General features: G+C 33.7%; 1 protein-coding gene across 1 annotated transcript in view; it reads right to left on the reverse strand.

Moving 5' to 3' along the window:
* LOC140441678 (uncharacterized) overlaps positions 1-20,704 on the reverse strand; it is a 349,982-nt gene that overhangs the window by 13,116 nt on the left and 316,162 nt on the right. The window contains exons 4-5 of the mRNA XM_072532549.1: positions 1,841-2,765; positions 396-1,036 (exon numbers count right to left, since the gene is read on the reverse strand). Of these exons, the coding sequence (XP_072388650.1) occupies positions 423-1,036; positions 1,841-2,765 (1,539 nt within the window). The 3' untranslated portion in view covers positions 396-422. The remainder of the gene's footprint in view (positions 1-395; positions 1,037-1,840; positions 2,766-20,704) is intronic.

Below are 20,704 nucleotides of genomic sequence, written 5' to 3' on the forward strand. Positions count from 1 at the left end.
AGCTCAATACGCTGCTTTCGTTTGGTGAAACAGCGCGCAGACAAACAGATTTGAAGTACCACTAAACAACACCATGCCAATTATATCCCCTCTATTCACTAGCTACGTGCCCTAAGCCATATCCTTCCACACGATCTTTCAACGAAACATGCTCTTAAAAGCGAATATGAATGAACTGCGGATGGACCGAACAGGCCGAACCAGATCAGCTAGACAAACCCAGTGTTTTTTAAATTTCTTCAAAGAAGTATTCGATTCTATACTTGAGTATAGGATCGGATACTTCTATCTATCAATTTACGTTTTTTTTAATCATACTAATTTAGTCCTAGCGTATAGCCTACTGTCAATAGGGGTGTACATACATTACAATATATAAAGACAAAAATGCTTACCCCAGAAGGTGGCGCGCTAAGCTCTAGCTACAATTCCGTTACCGGAATCGGTTTGATATGGTGTTGTCCAGTACGAGTGATGTAATCTTCGTCAGAAAACGTCTTCTGGTATTCGTGTTCTTTTCTGCTTATAGCTCTTTTGTTCCATTTGTAATCTTTAAGAGCTTCTCCTACCCTTTGGCGGTAACGAAAAAGAAACAACCCTAAAATTCCAATAAGTATGGTGGCACTGACACAAAAAGTAATGATGATCGCTTGCTGCCTATTATCGCGAAACGAGCAGCCTAAATCGTATGGAGTTAGTGTCCTCAAGGCTCTATCGCGGAGTTGCAAGGGAGTAGAGCACTGGACATTTGTTATGTTTTTTGAGTTTATGGAATTTAGAAGCCAAAGTAGTTGGCAATCACAGTTGATGGGGTTATCTGTGAGTTCCAAACCTCTCAGTTCGTTCCAGCTTGTAATCGATTCTGAGAGTGTTCGAAATGAGTTTTCCCGTAGCACTAAGTGTCTCAGATTTGGCAGTCCAACTAGTGCACCATCTTCGAGTGTAGCGAGTTTCTTGTTGCTGACCAAGATGATCGTTTCTAGGTTAAGGTTTTCACTGAAGGCACCTTTTTCTATATATTCGAGATTGTTTGCACCTAAAAATAAAAATATAAATTAAGTATGAAAGCTAGCATTAAGACTTTTATATTAGTTATAAAAGGTTTAGCTAAGCACATATATTTATTTTCATTAATATTAGAAAACAGATCATGCGAGCCTTTAGAAGCGTTGTTTATAGATAATAATAAAGAAATAACCTATAGTGAATGGTAAAGACATTTAAAATAAAGGCTGAAACATAATATAAACATAAAGAAAACACAAACGATGGAAATTTGTAATTAACGATGAAATATGATGAGACTAAAAATATCCAGCTACGACAACCTTAAAGAGAGTGCAAAAAAGAGCAAACGTATTCAGTTTTTTCACTCTAACTCCACCCTCAAGAAAAACAGATAATAACTACAGCAGAAAACAGCTACAACAGAAACAAAAAACACTTGGAATGAGAGCCTTGAAATCCATTGCTAGGGACACATTAAGAGACAGGATACCAAATAATCAAATAAGAGATATCTGTAAAATATAGGATATTATATGATGAAGAACACAGAGAAGACGGAAATGCAACCACCATGTTACACGGCTGTTACATGACTAGCCCGAATAGCAAGGGATTTAAGACCAATATGCATCAGACCACAGAAAGACCTCTTAAAGATGACTAGATAGCTGTCTGTTAACGTCACAAGCACGACTAACATCGAACGAGAATAGACCTAAAGTCTTATATAAGATAAAGTAAATAGATAAGATAAATATTTCTAACCAACTAAGATTTATTTCAAATCTACACAGTGATAAGAGAAAATAACTTTAATATACAAAAAACTTACCTGTTATATCTATTTTCCTTAAATTGGCTAGTCCTTTGAAAGCACCTTTATCCAGCCTAACAAACTCGTTTTGACCAATGGTTAAGTCTTCTAGTCGCGCTAAATGGGCCAATTGTATCGTAGGAATGGACTGAAGTCTATTATCAGCCAAATTCAGCATTCTTAACCCTGTAAGACCCCTGAAGGCATCAGTACTGATATTGGAAAGTCCCCCACTGCTTATATCTAGCACGGACAGTCTTCCTAGGCCACGAAAAGCGTCATCTGGTAAGATCGTGAATCCATTGAGGCCAACGTGTAGTTCAGCTAGGCTTCCGAGAACAGAAAACGCGTGTGTAGGTACTGAGCTTAATGAATTATCATCTAAATAAAGTACTCGTAGAGTTAACAGTCCATCAAAAGCTAAAGGATCTATTTTTGATATCCTATTTTGGCCCAAGTTAAGCTCTTCTAGCTTTGGCAGTATAGAAAACAAACCTTTGGGTAATTCTTCGAGGAAGTTTTCTCTAAGATTAAGTACAGTTAAAGATTTAAGCCCTTGGAAAGTTTTATTGTTTATTGACGACAACTTGTTCTTGTTCAAGTGTAGTTCCTGTAATTTTTCTTGGTTAACGAAGCTCCTCATGGGAATATTAACCAGATGGTTACTTGACAAATCAACGTATTGCAATTCTTTATAAAACTGAAAAGCTGCGTCTATAGTCTTTATTTTATTGTTCCTCAGAACCAGTCTTTGTATTGCTGGGTTCAGTGTAATTGGTATGACGTCCAGTTTACTTCTTTCACATTGAACTACAAAGGTATCATCATTACACATACAACCTACTGGGCAACCTAGTGCTGAGGCGGCTGAGGCGTGCGTTGTTGACATCAACAGGATAGTGAGAAATAGGACATACATTGCAGTGAATGACATCTTGAATATCTGAAATAAATAAAAAAATATTAGTAACAATAGCTGGAAGAGTTAATAAATCATCATAACTGCATCATAATTAAAGATATTTTTAAAAATCTATTGATTTTAAATTGAGCTTTCAATCTAACAGTTTAATAAAAACAATTAATAACCATTAACCACTATTTATTGCGATAAAATTGAATTTGATGATTATTTTTTCTCATCTACTATATTTTTTTCAAATTTATTATAATTTTATACCCTGTTACAATAACCCCATTGTCCAGGGTTGATAAAACTAGTCATTAGTGAGCAAAACAGTCGTGTTTGAATGAGAATAGAAATAACACGTATCGCTCGAAGTTTTGTGTTCTCTCGCTTTAGTACACCGCGAAATAATGAAAAATAAGCGAAAACGCCCTAGAGTTTGGGTTCAAAATTGGATAAAAAAAGGCAAGAATTTTCGCACGCCCAATTAATTCAAGAATTTTTAGTAAAACTACTTAATTACAGAAAATTTCTGAGAATGTGTGAAGAATCACACAATGAATTATTGTCTTTAACCCTTAACCCGAAACATTGGTCTAATGGACCACAGCGAAAGGATAGTCTGCTAATGGCGGCAACAGTGTAGGCCGCATGCACTGTCCTTTTAAATACCTTGTTAATAGTGTAGAACAAGCATAGTTCTGCAGTACCGTAGCGATATACAAAGATTACTACTTGCCGACGAGCAAGATCTATATTGATCAGAGCAAGGGAGTGACGAGGACATGAGAGATGTTATAGATGATTCGGATAAAGATCCCGACTATGTAATTCGGCAAAGTGAACCCTCTAGCAGCGAAGAATCGAATTCAGATCACGAATTTTCGTAAAAAGTGGACTTAATTCACAATTTCACAATGGTTTTGAACGCCTCATATATATATATATATATATATATATATATATATATATATATATATATATATATATATATATATATATATATATATATATATATATATATATATATACTTTAATTTTTTGAATTAAACATAGATACACCTCTAACTTAATTTTCGTAAAAAGTGGACTTAATTCACAATGGTTTTGAACGCCTCATATATATATATATATATATATATATATATATATATATATATATATATATATACTTTAATTTTTTGAATTAAACATAGATACACCTCTAACTTAATTTTCGTAAAAAGTGGACTTAATTCACAATGGTTTTGAACGCCTCATATATATATATATATAATTTAACATCCCTCTGCGGCATCCAGATATCACTGCAACTTTAATTTTTTGAATTTTCATTTCGCCTACTATTTCATACTCAAGTATTAATTCTAATAATAGCTTTGTACGAAATAAAATGCAGATCTCAGTTTAACGGTAAAAGTAATTTGTTCGCGTGTCGGTGGCATTTTCTATTTAAAATTAAAAAAGTTAGGTGTTACTTTAAACCAAACAACTAATTTCCTGCAGTAATTACATTCTAAATTGTCGAAGCGGCCTAACTCGTAATCGGAAAGCTACGTTAAATAAAACATAACCAGAGGAATTTTATTTAAAAAAGGAATGCTACAAACATTCTTTGAGGGCAGAAAGTACGACAGAGCGTATTTGTGAAGTTTCATATTTATTTGGACGAGAACGTTTTAACGACTAATGTCCAATTAGCGAGTGCATGTTAAAAAAAGAGACTTTCGTGCTGTCAGCCGAATACTACGAAATTAAAAACTTGAAAATGTTTATATTGCTACTTAGCACGCTATACGGAACTGTTGACTGAACTTGAAAGATTTGAGTGCTCTTTGAAAAATCCACAATTCAACGCGACTAAAAATGTTTCGTGATTACTAAACCCACGAATGTCAGAAGCAAACTCCCTTTTCTACCGGGTACATAATAGGCAATATATATTTATATTTTTAAAACGCTTTTTCCGAGGTAAATACTATTCGATATATTAATAAGTTTTTTTCGTTTTGCTCTTACTTTACAACTCCAAATTATTATGTTACCGATTAAGTATAGGTATTTTTCATTTCACATTAAGTGGCAACAGTTTTCTTTTTTAGAAGGTGATTTAAATAAGAGTGCTAGAGAACATCTAAAAGGGTGCAACGGATATTATACATAAATCAGTTTGTATAAAAATTAGAATTGCTTAAACTATTTCTGAATTATTTTAAAATAGGAATATATTTGGGTATTAATGTTCTGTATCAATAAGAAAAAATTTTACTTTCGTAGATTCAAAACCCTCTACAATTTACTCCAGTCGTCAGAGATGAAAATGCTACTGAACCTCTAAAAATTATACGAACAAACTGAATGTTACTGAGAATGTCCATTTTGGGACCTCAACAAATATGCAAAAAAGTTTACCACTCCTACCCACCGGCTGCCCCCTAAATCCCTCCTCGTAGGAGTGGAAAAACGAAAAAAATCTAAAACGTTTAAAACTGCTTCTCTTCAATTACACAAGTACATTTTTCAAAACTACACAACTTTAGCTACAAACTCCACCCCATACCGTCTTCGTGCATACGTTTGTAATGTAAAATTTTAAATTCATATATTGCCAAATTCCGATTTGAAATTTCATGTTATAGGTTTTAAAGATTAGGCTCTAACAATAGAAATTCCACTACCTACGACCGGTAAATGAAAGTGATACATTTTATTGATCTCGTGAGAATCGTAAAAAGTGGTAAAAATCGCGCAACGTTTATTTATTTAAATCCTTTATAAAAACTAAACTTCATTTGCGGGAAAATACCAAAAGTGCATACGAATGCACTCTTCACCTTTAAAACATATTTTGATTTTTGTCCATAAAAGACTCTGATCAAAAGGTATCGAATTTTTACCGTTGAGTTGATACACCTATTTAAAATTTAGCGTGTAACTGACATTCAGATTCGCCGGTCGCTTCAAGCGTTGTTTCTAAGAGAAACAACGTTCATTCTACACACAAAGTGCACATTTATGTTCAGAATAAGCTCAACTACATTTTTTATTTAAAATATTTTTTTGGAAAATCTATTTTTTCCGTTTTTATACCTCTATAAGGGGGCGCTTTAAGTTGAAGCCGTGAAAGAAGTGGTACAATTTTTTGCTTTATTTTTGAGGTCCAAAAATTGACATTTGCAACAATATTCAGCTTGTTCCTATAAATTTTAAAAGTCAAATCTCTGACGACTGGACTAATTACCAAAAAATAAGGTTAATACATTTTAGGAAAGCAGATTTGAAATTTTTATGATAATTGTCTCAGATAAACTTGCATGTCAATAACCACGTTCCGTGTTAGGGTACGGACATACCGAAGATACATGGATGTATGCGATGGATGTGGCAGTCGCGGTCGAAAACAAATCTTCATTTCCTTATGAGATCGCACATACCAAGGATGTTTCACCCATTTACCCTCGCGACCTATCATCGCGGTTTACAGCGATGTCGATTCCAGAACAAAATAGTTTGTTTTAAATCGTGATCGAGCTGTTGATCGCGTGTTAAATTACAAGTTTATTGGTGGATTTCAAACCACGTGACATTCGCCGGAGATACGGATGGTATAATAAATGTACTGAAATGTTTCCAGACTCATTCTCATAGAAGCATAAAATCTGTCTGAATGGTGTTTCTTAAGCTTTTTAAACAGTTTTCTCCTAGATAGTGCCTTTTTTATTTATAGGATGAGCCGAAAGCTGGCGATTTAAAGAATTACTAATGATCCACTACTTTTCACTTGAAGACATGCATTCACTGCTATCAATACCAGTGGCGCACCCAAGGGGGGGGGGGGGGGGTTGGGGGTTAACCCCTCCCCCCTAGGACCCTATTCCGACAGTGTTATTCACACATTTTAAGGACTCAAAATGGAGGTAACATCATAAAAAAAATTTCGGTGAACAATCAAACCCCCCCCCCCCAGAGGCAAATTCTAGGTGCGCTACTGATCACTACTGTTGCTCATGTACATAATTTTATACAGCAACAGCGACCTCCACCATGCACATCGATGTATCTTCGATATGTCCGTACCCTTATTGTAAACATTATAGCATCAAGAGCGGTTGAAATGCTTGAAGAAGATGCCATACAACAACATTCGGTTAGAAATAGAAACTTAAATTCACATTTAATAAGCATGATTTGGCAACGATATCGTGCAACTAACAATGTCTCGAGAGAGAAAGGGAGAGAAATTTAGTGCGAGAAAAAGTAACAACTGCAATTCAAGACTGTTTTACCTCTTTTCAAGAAGAAGTAGATATATACGCTGTGGTCTAGAATTGTTTTTTCTGTTATTGATACTAACTATCAAAGAACATATTAACCTTACGAGGTTACTAGTATAAATTCCGATTTTCCATTTGAAAAAAACTGGACGCGGAAGTCTACTCTCTTTGCTAAGATATCTCACTATTAACGAATTAGTTTTTGAAATGCAGTTAGTTTATTACCTGTGATTGGTCAAATTATCACCAGACATTTACATCAAGGCAATCTTCATGTTCAAATATCACTTCTCCCAATTATCAAGTTCTCCCAATATCAAACGTAGCGAGAAGCTAAACATATGTGGAATTCAGAACATTTAAATTGGACTAATAAATAAAGTTCCATAGTTTTATTACAGAAGAATTCCAAATTGGTCTCAACCCAGACTGAGAGTTTAACTATGAAATCTCTATAGCTACCGTAGGGGTAGGAGGAGAGGAAGAGCAGTCTCTACGAGCAACAACGATCCATCATAAACTTTTTTGCCCACAGGCACTCACTCTAACTATAACGTAAGTCTGTTGTACTATATATTTAAGAAAAAATATTTAATAAGCTACAATAAACTTACCTACCGTTAAATTAACGAAACAGTGTATCTTAATATATTCTACGATCTATTTCTGGCGTGTAAAAAACCTATTCCCGACTTTCAACATACTCTTTTATTACCACTCTAAAAAATTTATGATAGACATATCCTAGTTTTATTTATGACACAAGTTGTAGAAATATTTTGAAAGCCCTATGATGTGCTGTATATACCATTAACCTCTATTCCGTTACATAATTTTATTATATCTTACAGTGGTCTCGTTCTCGAATACCGACCCAAATTTTCATTACAAGTACCTGAAAAGAAAATCTAATTGGACTAATGCTTTTGTTTGCCAGAAATTCAACATTATAGTTTTAAACGGTTTTAAGTGTAATGTCTTATCAACAACGGCATGTATACTGGTATTCGTTGCTTATAGTCAGAGAGAATCAAAAGGTCAATACGGCTTTGAATTGTCCACATTGTAGTTTCAGTCAGGTACGTAGCGAACCGATCATGTGCATGTGGCATTTTTTTATTGTTTAATGTCAAGTTCTCAGTGTTATGTGAACGATTCGCAGTAGCATCGAACGGATAAAAAACATCAAGATTATATGTCGTCAGTCAGTACGTAATATGTCGCTTACCATTAATAACACAGCAGATACATACACTAAAAAATTAGATTTTTCTTTAGTCATCTTTCGCAATATGAAAATACCATATTATGATAATACCATATATTTAACAAAACTATCCATATTAATTAAACATGTATCTCAATAATAGTAATAAAAAAAGGTTAGTACAGTACACTATAATTGTATTTAAGTATATGAAATTAATTTAAAACAAGAAGTGTCATAAAAATTTAAACAGGTGATTCAATATTGTTATTAACTGGATGACATTTATAACTTTTAAATTTTGACAATTGTTACGAATTGAATCTTTTATTGACATATATTCTTTTAATTTTTTACTTCTCATTTAATGTCTGTATTTTGTAAGTCGCTTTTCATGCAATTTTTAATTTAAACCTGCTTAGAATTAATATATGATGACTAGAAACAAATTGATCGAGAGTAGAATTTCGTGACGCTACCCGTGACGCCTTCTCGTGGCGATAGTTCCGTAGTACTCCCCTCAGCATTTTACTACAGAGAAAAAAGTAATACAACGCCAGTATACATAAAAGCTTCGCTTCAATAATACTTGTGTCGACAATACCTCGTCCATTTATTGGTTGACATCAGGAAAGATGTTCGAGAAACCATTCACTATCTTAATAAGGCTCCCAGGCATTTGCTGCAATTAAATATAAAAAACAGCATGAAGCAGTAGAGAAGACAGTCTATCAAGAGATAACGTAAAAATTTGAATTTCTGTTTCATCAAACATCTCCCTTATTATCTAGATGCTCTTAGCTGTATGATTTGGGAATGACAACTATAAGCTACACTGGGGCACACTAGACACACAAGACTTATAATAATAATCTGAGTGTTAAATACAATGAGAAGTTCGTCAAATACAAAGATCTTAAGATACATATAAGAAGACAAAGGTGAAGTACCTAGGCCATTATCCCTCCACTGGAGTCATTCCAATGAACCACTTAAGGAACGTCAAACAGTTGGGTTTTAGGAGAAAGATTTACCCGAACCTCAATGTTTTTGACACTCTAGGTATCTGGAATGTCTGAATTTTTCCCTTAAGGGAAGTACATAGGATTTACAATTTAAAACTAGTAACTTCAGGTAATTAAATGAATTTTTCTTCAAGAAAGTAGCCCTGGATTCGAACTTAAGAAGCCTTTTAGACTTTGTTTTTAAGTTGTTATTAAATAAATTACAATTAATAATAAACATGGACGTATAAATAAAGAACGTCTTTATTTATAAGTCCATGATAATAAAGGAAGCACGCACCCTTTACACAGTTAACGTCTTTTGACACAAAATGACTATTTTCTAGTAGTTTTGCCCTCACAACTTCATCCCTCTATACAAAGACAAAATATTGCATTGCCTATAAAGTTTACCTACTACTACTACTACTACTAAGGATTTCCACAGTTTTCACTGTCTTCCTTCACTCAACCGTTTTCTCCAATTTTCCCTGTCATTCCAGTCTCCATCTCGCAGGGTTCTTTTCTCCATAGCATCGTCGATTTCATCTCTGAATGACCTTCGGGGTCTTCCTCTCTTTCTTCTTCCAATCGGGCTCCATTCTGTGATTTTGTTTATCCAGCGTCCTCTGTCCGCTCTTCTGACGTGGCCGTACCAGGATAGTCTCTTCTCCTCTATATAGTCGATTATGTCTGATTGCACTCCCATTCTCCGCTTAATCTCTGCGTTTTCAATTCTGTCTCTTTTTGTAAGTCTACAGCTTCTCCTCAGGAACTCCATTTCTACTGCTCTTATTCTACCTCTATTTCCCTTGTTTATTGTCCAGTTTTCGGACCCATATGTCAGGATACTTCTTGTCAGGGTGTTATATATTCTCTTTTTTGTCTTTATCGTAATGTTCTTATCCCACAACACTGAGTTTAGTTGTCTTATATAGTTTCTTGTTTGTCTCAGTCTGTTGTTTATATCTTCTTCTGTTGTTCCCTGGTTCGATATTATGGTTCCTAAATACTTGAATTTATCTGTTCCATTTATTTGTCTTCCCTCGTCTATCTCTAGGTTTCTCATATCCTTGTTTTCTGTTGTTAGGTATTCGGTTTTCTCTAAGTTTATTTCCATTCCGTTGTTTTTATATTCTTCTTCTAGTTTTCTGAGCATAAAGCTGAGATCTTCTTCATCTTGTGCGATGACTACTTGATCGTCGGCAAAACTTAAGGTGTATAGGTATTCGTCTCTTACTGGTATGCCCATTCCTTCGCACTTTCTCCTCCATGGTTTGAGTGTTATTTCCAAGAATATTTTAAACAGAGTAGGGGACGTAGCACAGCCTTGTAGAAGTCCTTTTGTCGTCTTAAATGGATTGTAGGCTTTATTTCCACATTTAATAGCTACTTTGTTTTCTTTGTATAGTGCTTTAACTGCTTTTATTAGTGTTTGTCGGATTCCGAGATCATTCATTCATTCATTCACAGTTTATTCTGTTATATTATATATTATAATATAACAGAATATTCTGTTATAATATATTAATAATATAATATATTAAAGTTTACCTACAGAGGTTTATTCTGTGAGCTTTTAAAATGAATGTCTAATATATAAAGGCGGACTCCAACTACTTGTGTATTTGGCAAGTAGGCAAATATTTGCGTACTTGCCTAATACACCAAATTTCAACTCAATTTCCAGTACGGCGCTCCAATTATTCGTGTATTTGAAAAGTAAGCCAATACTGGGGTATTTGGCAACAAAGTACAGCAATACGCTAGAATTTCTAACAACATTAAAAACGCACACCACGCCTCCGCTACGGAAGCCAAACACAGAGTACTCCAGAAATTAATTGCGACAAAGTCGGCAAGTAATGGGTTCGCATCGCCAAGTATGAACTTGCGTAGTATGCAAGTATGCAACAACTAATTGAAATCCCTTTGACTCGCGGCATTTTTACCGAAAACCGGCAGGACTTCGCATGCCACAAACAATTGTATAAGTAATGGCCGAGTGAACCACTCCCGCTACATGGCAAATATAGGCAAGTGACAAATATTTGCTAAATACACAAGTAGTGGGAGTCCGCCGTTAGGCTAAAAACCATGTGGTTATTCAATCATATGTAATTAAATAAAACATTTCAATGTAAGAATAAATATGCCATAAATCATGTCCATACTTTGTATACTAAATTTAAGTCGAAAAAATATATTAACAAATGATAAAAAAAATATCCAATTATGTTTTCAGACCTTTAAATTATCTACATGTAATAAAACAGATTTTAGTTTAAAAATAATTTAATTTTTATTGCAAAGATTGCTATGGTAAAAAAATTGAACGTGAATGATAATTATTCACAATCATTTGTTATATTATATGCACCATTCTCGTCGTTGACCTTGTATATTTATAAATATGCATATACATTTGTTTTTCTAATTACAATAAACACTATTAAATGACCATCAAGGCTAATGTGATACTATATTCAAATATGATTTATTATGTACATATAAATGCGATTCATTTTATATCCAGGAAAGAGGATAGTATGTAAATTAGGTCCACTCTCTGTATTATAAGCAAAATTGCTTTTCAAATAAGACCAGGTGTAGTTCCTACTCAAACTTTTCTGAACGATATACATCCAAGTCTTAATGTGATGTGATAGGAGTAATTATTTAGATTTTTGTATATTATAAATAATAATTAGTGTTAAATAATAATAAAATATTATTTAATATTTAACTGGGTCAAGATCGAAGATTAAACAAATTGTATATTGTCACTGTATATATAAATTGTATCATACAATATTGTACATTACATTACATTGTTTATGTAAAGTGACATAATTATTGTAAGGCCACCCGTTCTGCTAAGTTAGTAAAGGGTGTTAAATAATCCGCTTTAGATCGATTTACAAAGAAGAATAAACTACGATTCCGTAAAGTAAACATGTGTCCTTATTCTCCCTTAGCTACTTAACCTTGAAAATAACGGGTACACGTAAACTCATCACCAATTACCATAAACCCTCGGACATAGTACAAACTCATCACCGCCATAAAAGTAGGGTTTTCAAAATAGACCCTAAGAGATTGGTAAACTGATCACTGGCCTACCTGCAGCCTGCATGAGGTATAGACCATAAAATCCCAGCAAACTGCTAGTTTTTGGTAATTTCACAGAATAATCCAAATCCAGATGTCTTAAATGCAATTGCAATTTATTGGTTTTTATTTGGGAATTCCACAAAATTCTATTGATAGCTACCTAAAATCATGCGAAAAGAAAAATTTCTCTTTATTTGTCCTTGTTTCTTCAACATGGATAGTGAACTGCTAATTTATTACGTCCTGAGCCAACGCGGACAAAAAATGATGATTTTCAATAATTTCAAATTTCAATTGATTGCGAGAGACTCTAAAAAAATCGAATTGCCTTTTGTGGACTTGTGCGACGAAAGGGTGTAAGGCTAAATGTCATACAACTGGTGAGTAGAAATGTTATACCGTTTTTGTTTAGTTGTTTCGCACTGGTTTTCGCACAAAAAAATCAGTGTAATTAAGTTCTTTAAGTTAACTGTATAAGATGTTTCTTGTAGGCAAGGCATAATATTATTTTGTTGCTGTAGATTACCTTTTCTGATATTATATTTTGAGATTTCTAATTAAATTGTTAAAGTGACATTGTTATATATATATATATATATATATATATATATATATATATATATATATATATATATATATATATATATATATATATATATATATATATGTCGGCACCATATGTGAAACCTTTTTATTTTTAGTTCTATGAATTTTGTTATATAAAATAATTATGTTACATAAAAAGTTTTGAATGATCTAAAACCTAGAATACAATGATCAGATATAAAATTTCTTTTAGTTGTATACGCGGTTTGTCAAAAAAAAATTGAATTGTGGATATTTTCAAGTCTTAATAAAATTCATGTTGTTTAACGAACCGCGTAAATGACTGAAGAATACTAATATCTGATTCTGATGACTGAAATTCTAGATCATTCAGAACTAGAGAATAATTTTTTTTTTCATATAACTAAAAATAAAAAAATTTTCCATATGGTACCAACTTAAGTGGACTCTTATATACATATACTGAAAAAGCGATAAACGCCTGTAGTCAACGCTGATCAATTAGACTACAAACACAACTATATATTTGGGTGTGCAGCCGAAGATAGGACAAAGAAGTACTCTTTTTAAACTACCAAGCTTTCGCAAATCTCTATTTGCATCATCAGGGTGCTACAATAAACAAAATTAGTACAAATTACAGAATAAAAATTATTTTGTATCTTACACTAATTGAGGTTATTTGTCATGATGTTTATGAAATGAAATGAACAACTCATCTGACTCCTACAAATAATGGCCAAAACTAACCAAAAAATTGTGGGATCTTTGTACAAGTCATTGAAAGATAAAGTACAGGCAGCTGTACTTAAGCATTTTGATACATGCTGTCATAATAAATGAATTGCTGATTACTTCAAATTTAAAAATTTCCGCCAATGATGCCATAAAATTTAAAGCTTTGCACGTGTAAAAAATTAAGTTTCCTTCGACTTCGATGCACTAATAGCACACTCAAGTTTTTAGCTTTTCCTATTTTACAGATATTTTATATTTACTAACTGTCCAAAATCGTGTATTATTTTCAAAATAGTCAAATAACGCCAAAACGGTAAGACTTAGACCGAATGTATGCTTAACAAATTATCTCGAGAATTCAATGAGAAATATAAAAATACAATGAAAATCAAATAACGAAGTTCGGACTACTTCCGATATAAACAAAAATAGCACATATTGACAATTATTTTCATTTTAAAGTTCACTATCGAAATCCTATGCAACTAAATTTTTAGATCTCAAAACCATTTAGATTGGCAGATACGTCTAATAGGCCACACCGTAAAACATATTAAAATCTCAGTTAAATTTTAAAGCAACTTACTTAAAATTATTTATGAATTTATTAAATTATCACATAAACGAGAAGTATAACAGGTAAGAGGCAATCTTTCGCATTAGAAACCAGGCAAAAATCCCGGTGATGAGTTTACCTATCTGCGGTGATGAATTTACCAATCTCCAAAGGATGCCGGTGATCAGTTTACTATATCTCCGAGGGTCTAGTAATTTTATGAGGGGCTATATAGTGATGAGTTCGTACACGTCCAAAATAACCTACATCCGACACCGTTACATGGCGATCCTGCCAATTATGTAGTAGTTATTGTAAATATGTAAGTGTACAGTTTAGAAGTTAACATAGAAATTAATTATGATGCAAGGAAATAAAAAGTTAAAGAAAGAAGAATGCGACAACATTAAGTTAGAAAAAAATTAAGCAAATTTGAAGTTACAGCGTAACAGAAAAAGGACGCGACACAACCGATCAGAAGAAATCAGAAGAAGATCGAAAGGGGATGATTTAAAAAAATCAGGAAAAAAAAATAAAGAAATTGAAAAAGAAGAAAACAGACTTGTAAGTTTTGTTATTTAGTGAAAAAATGGGTTACATCAACAACTATTTTTGCATTTATCTTAGAAAATAGAATTTTATGTAATTGACCCATAGTGCATCCTCCCAGGGAGCTGTCGTCCTTAGCTCATTGTCCATCCTACCCTTTCTAGCAAGGTGGACAAGTCACCAAGAGATATTTCATTTATGTGGGCAGGTGTGGGCTAGGGCTAGCCGAACGCGTACTCTGGTATTAACGGTAACTCTGGGCATTCACATAAGACATGTTCTACAGTTTCGTCTTCTCATTGACACTTCCTGCATAGAGGTGTGTCTACTAGCCCCAGTGTGTGGAGGTGTTTGCATAGTTGACAATGATCATTTAAAAAGACAACTTTCAAGCGTAGGTGCTTTGTCATTCCCAAGTACTTCTTTGATGCTGACTTTTCAAGGTTACTTAGCGTTACCTTGGCAAGACTACATCCTTGCCCTTTGACAATTTCCGCGACTGTTGTAGTTGACCAACCAAAAGGCTCTCCAGGTCCTAAGAATCTTAAGCCTGCCTAGCTAATTGGTAAGCAATGCGGTTGCCTTTATTCCTATTGTAACACACTTTCACAATTATTGCTTCGCCCTGTATAATTATTATTTATACCATTGCCTAGCATTTTTTAGTGTTTTCAATGATCATAAGTAGGGGTTTGCGATTTAAACTTTTTGGTTGTGGTGGGTAGGCCCTAGGCGGTTGATGGGGGTGAGTTCTCTTCCATGTCATTTTAGTTCCCCCTTACTATCCTAGAAACGGTTTCAAGCATTTTTCGATATCAGCTTTTGTTCGTGAGATATAGCCCATTGTAAGTTTTAAAATTGACACACTGTATATCCAAAACCTATCCATACCAAACACTAACTTGCCTGCAAACTTTACAAACTAGTTCAATTTACTCGACAACAGTCATTCGATCAAACCAGTTACCGCCAAAATCTTATCAATGGGAACATGCCCATCTCTGAACCACACTCTCCATCTAAATTACACTAGTGACTATAACAAGCCTTTTCTTTATTATCCACAAGGAAACTAAATTCCTGTAGTTTTCTGTATACCAGGTATCACAAAAAATTTATTTAACAAATTCCTTTATAAAAGATATAATAATAAAAACCCTATCGGGCTACATCACAGAACATTTTCGGAATAACTATTCCATCATCAGTGCTATCTGGATGTACATGTTTAGAGCCACTAAATACATAGGTAAAAACACTTTAAATGTTATATGATTAACTTTGAGTTACAGTTTTGATAATTAAAACAATTTTTCATTTTTAACGTCTGATATTTTTCTAATATTAATTATCTTTGATGCTATCTTCTAAATAACATTAAATCTTTTTTTTTTCTAGTTTCAGTTTTTCTTTCAAAGTATTTGCGTCTAAACATATAATATAATTACAAATGTATTACCAATACAAATTTTATTTCAAAAACTAACCCAAATTTAGCATCTAGCGCACTAGTATGCATACCCTTAACAAAAAAATAATTCAATCTTTTTTGTGGAAATTGGCTTTCGAAAATAATTTACGTAGCATCATATTATTGATTGTAGGTTAAAAAATATTTTTTGTTCGTTATCAATCTTCCCAAGGATTCTACAAACCAGTTCAGACATACTTATCTGCAGATTACACTGTCTATTACATGAACAGAAAGTGCTCAATTCATAGTGAAAGGAAAGATCGAGGGAAAGAGGACTAAGAAGGAAAAGATTATCGTGGCTAAGAAACATCCGACCATGGACAGGGCTGAATTTTGAACAACTAATAAGAACAGCTGAAGACAGAAAAGTTTGCAATTGTAGTAGCCTAGGTTCAAGACGAGAGGTCACTTTAAGAAGAACTATTTTACGAAAAAGTTTTAGCTTTAGATTTGTAAATGCATTACCAAATAAAAAAACTACTAAGATTACTTTAACACAATGGTCGAGTTTCGAGATTTTTGTTATCCACCTTGTCAGATTCCCGCAGCTCCACTCTCTTGCGATGACCTAACGTAGAAAAACGAGGAAGTAACTGAACCGCACATACTTGAACTTGCAGAATAATTACCATGAATTACTTGATTAAGTTCGATTTTAAACCTGCATGCCGCGAATTGTGTGCTCTTATGTAATGCCCTTCAGTTCTAATGATGTAACATTGAACAATACGAATTATTCACGGAGTAATTTGCAAACTTCGTAATAGGGATTTTATTTTTAGTTATTTTTAATTTATAAATGTTCCTTTTTTTAACCGACATTCATATGCATCGTATTTGATCTAAAGCTTTAAAGGAAAGCAAATGTTTGTTAGCTAACCTTACACAAAAGATGTACTTTTGAGTCTATATACTATTCGTCTAAATAGTTTCGTTTCTTAAAGGTCAAGTTAAACGTTAAACTTTTCTTAAAAAGTCGAGCATCAAAGTAAAACACTTCTGCCAACTACATGCCGACAATCTAAATCCGAATTGTCGGCATATAGTTGGCATTTAACATTCTGACAGTACAGATGTACAAATAAATTGTTTCGAGTAGGGACTTCTATGTTCCCGGTTAGTAATCCAATTTTATCGGCATACTGCCGTATAATTTAATACTTTGAAGTATGGTCTAAGTAGTAATGTAAACCCAACGAGTGCTTGGGTTTGCGGTCATTTACTTTACTAGTCCTATATAGGTACTATAAAAGTCCACTGAAGATGGAAGGATTAGTCCGAAAAGATTTTAAGCCTTTAATCCATTTGGATTTATAAATATAATTTTAATTAAATATAGCCCTTACAACAAAAGTGTTTTACTTCGATGTTAGAGTTTTTTAACTAAATATACAGCTAACTCCCGGGAATCATCCCTTTTAAGTTCAAGTTAAAGTAGTAGAATGCGAAAAAGAATCCAAAAATTAATTCTGACACCATTTTGTTTCAATGTTATTATAGTACACTCGAAACTTAAGTAATAGACTACCGGCTTTCATATATGTTTGCAAATGAGTGGGTGAGTTTTCGCCGCATCCACTATCGCCGTCCATACTCTACGATCTTGCGCTTCTATTTCCCATTGTTGTACCCCAATCGGCTTCAGCTTATCTTCCATCTTTTTCTCGGTCGGCTTACTGATCTTCTACCATCTGGTCTTTCAAAAAACACTGTCTTTAACACTCTTGTCATCCTCTGATCGTACCACGTGACCTGCCCATCTTATTCGGTTTGCCTTGATATGTCTAACTATGTTTTTAGTTCCATACAGATTCACCAATTCAGCATTGTGGCGTCTTCACCAATCCCCTGTGAATTCATCTCTTTGAAGGCCAAATATTATTCTGAGAACCTTTCTTTCAAATACTAGAAGCTTATTGATTTACCGCTGGTTGAGAGTCCATGTTTCACTGCCATATGTAATAATTGGGCGAATAATCGACTTGTACAGTGTTAATTTAGATTTTCTTTTTAGCAGCTTCGATCTTAATCATGTTGAAAGGGAGTATAATGCTCTATTTCCCGCAGCTATCCTTGCTGAGACCTCTTTTTCTATGTGGTTGTCCGCTGTGATGATCGCCCCCAGGTATTTAAACTCGTTTACTACATCGAAGTTGTGATCATTAATACTGATGTTCTGCCTAACTCTTGGTCTTGCATTTTTGGTTACTACCATGTATTTCGTCTTTTCTTCATTTATTATTTATACTACAAGTTTTCTCCTCGAGCTATCAAAACACCTCTCTCACGTCTTTTGTAGAATGCGACCCTGCATCTATATCATCAGCAAAGGCCAGCAACAGTTTTGATCCTTGATCAGCAAATCCTCCTGTCAGCTCAGACGATATTTTACTTATTGCATATTCTAAAGCAAAATTGAACAGCAACGGTGACAAGGGGTCTCCCTGTCTAAGTCCTGAATTTATACCAAATGGCATCGATGTTCTGCTTCCTATCTTTACTTGTGCATATAAGTCTGTCACGCAAATTTGCGTTAATTTAACTAATTTTCTTGGTATTCCCATTTCTACTATTGCTATCCACAATTTGCTTTTTTTATGGAATCATATGCTTGCTGGAAATCTATGAAAATTTGTTGCACATCGCGGTTGAATTCCCAGTTTTTCTCTAATATTTGTCGTATGGTAAATATCTGATCTATAGTTGACCTTCCAGCACGAAAGCCGCATTGGTACTCGCCTAGAATATCTTCGGAATATGGTGTGAGTCTTTTTAGCAAGATAATTGATAGCACTTTTGCAAATGAACTAATAAAGCTAATAGTTTACTGAGATTTTGTGATTTTTTCCTAGCTTCTTTCCCGAAGAAACTTGCACAGTTACAATACTTTTGTATTCATATTTTTTTAAAGCTTATGCTCTTTGGGGATTAGAAAGATTATCTTGTTGTTTTCCGCATTTATCATCTCATACTATGAATCGTTTTTCACATAAACAATTGTCAAGGTGTAGGTATTTCACCTTATGGTGTTTGCTAGCTTCGAAAGATTATCTTGTCGTATCTTTTTTAAACTTTTTTCCAGCTATATATAAAAGCATTTTTACAAAGCCTTCATAGGTCTACTTTCACCCCAGCGTTTTTTAAGGTTTCCAATGCAAGACAATTGTACATATTCTCTGTAAATATTACCACTTCAAGCTACAGTTGTACTAGTACTAAAAGTCTACTGATTTAGAAATACAAATGAGGTACAAAAAAATATAAAAGATAACCAATAATAAAATAAGCAGATGAAGATTATCATCATTTCTCTCGAAGCGAAGAAGAGGTAATCCATAGGTCTGACAAAATTTAAGAAATGTCGAAATTTAAGATGTGATAATCCCTTCCAAATTATCTCTTCCAATATGCATAATAGTTCAAATTTCTGTCCTTAATATATATATACTTTGAAGCTACCTCAGAGGTGAGTTTTGTTTCTTCTTTATCATTACGTGTTTTTGTTAATTTTTTTTGGTAAAGCTGTTAAAATTGTAGTCGTTTACTTATTTTAGGCATCTAGCAATTAATAAGAACCACTTTTAATAATTTTGATTTAACCCTTTCAGTCACGCTACAAGAATTAATATAAATAAAAATCTGAAACTTGTCAGCCTTTTTCTATTATTTTTTTTGAACATTTTTAAAACATAGAATTTGGTTATAGCTTTTTTGGTTTTTGATTTATTGAATGTCCTTGTACAAGGACAAAGTTACTCTAGGTAGTCCTCCAGTAAAATCACAAGAAAAAGTTAAAAACTGAAATATATTCAATTATCAGAAAAGGAAATACACAATTATTATAGTATTCTTCATGATATATATGTCGCAGGCAATAGGTGTAACACGTCATTCCGTGAAAAGCCTATAAAAAAAATAGCCTATATAAAAAGTCTTATAGTCATTACACGTATTGCCGGCAAACGCTGTATTACTTTCATTATTACTTTGTTTAACTGAAATTATGCGCCATTTCAGGGACTGCCGTCCCTGGCAGACGGCAAACGGTTATACCGGCCGAATGATTGAACGTTACAGCGTCTGACGGTTGTATGTTTAGTCAATTCAGTCGTCGAATTAAGATTTTACCACATATCTCGTTGGAAGTGTTTATTACTATATAAGTATGGATACCTATCCACAAGGGTGTATTTTATGAAAAATAAACCAATATTATTAAGTGAACAAAGACGCCAAAAAGCCGTGGAATTATGATGAAATGAATGAGTTAAAAACAACTTAAACGTAACCTTAAATCATTCGGACTGTAACACTGTTCGCCTAAAGCGTAGACGGCAGTCCGTGAAATGGCGCATAATTTCAGTCAAAGTAATAATGATTGTAATACAGCGTGTGTTCAATACCTGTAATGACTAGGCTTTTCACGGAGACGTGTTACACCGATTGCCTACGGCATTCTTCTTCTTCTTCCTATGCCGTCCCCATTAACGGA

The sequence above is a fragment of the Diabrotica undecimpunctata genome, chromosome 5 (assembly GCF_040954645.1).
Source record: "Diabrotica undecimpunctata isolate CICGRU chromosome 5, icDiaUnde3, whole genome shotgun sequence".
Taxonomy (NCBI): domain Eukaryota; kingdom Metazoa; phylum Arthropoda; class Insecta; order Coleoptera; family Chrysomelidae; genus Diabrotica; species Diabrotica undecimpunctata.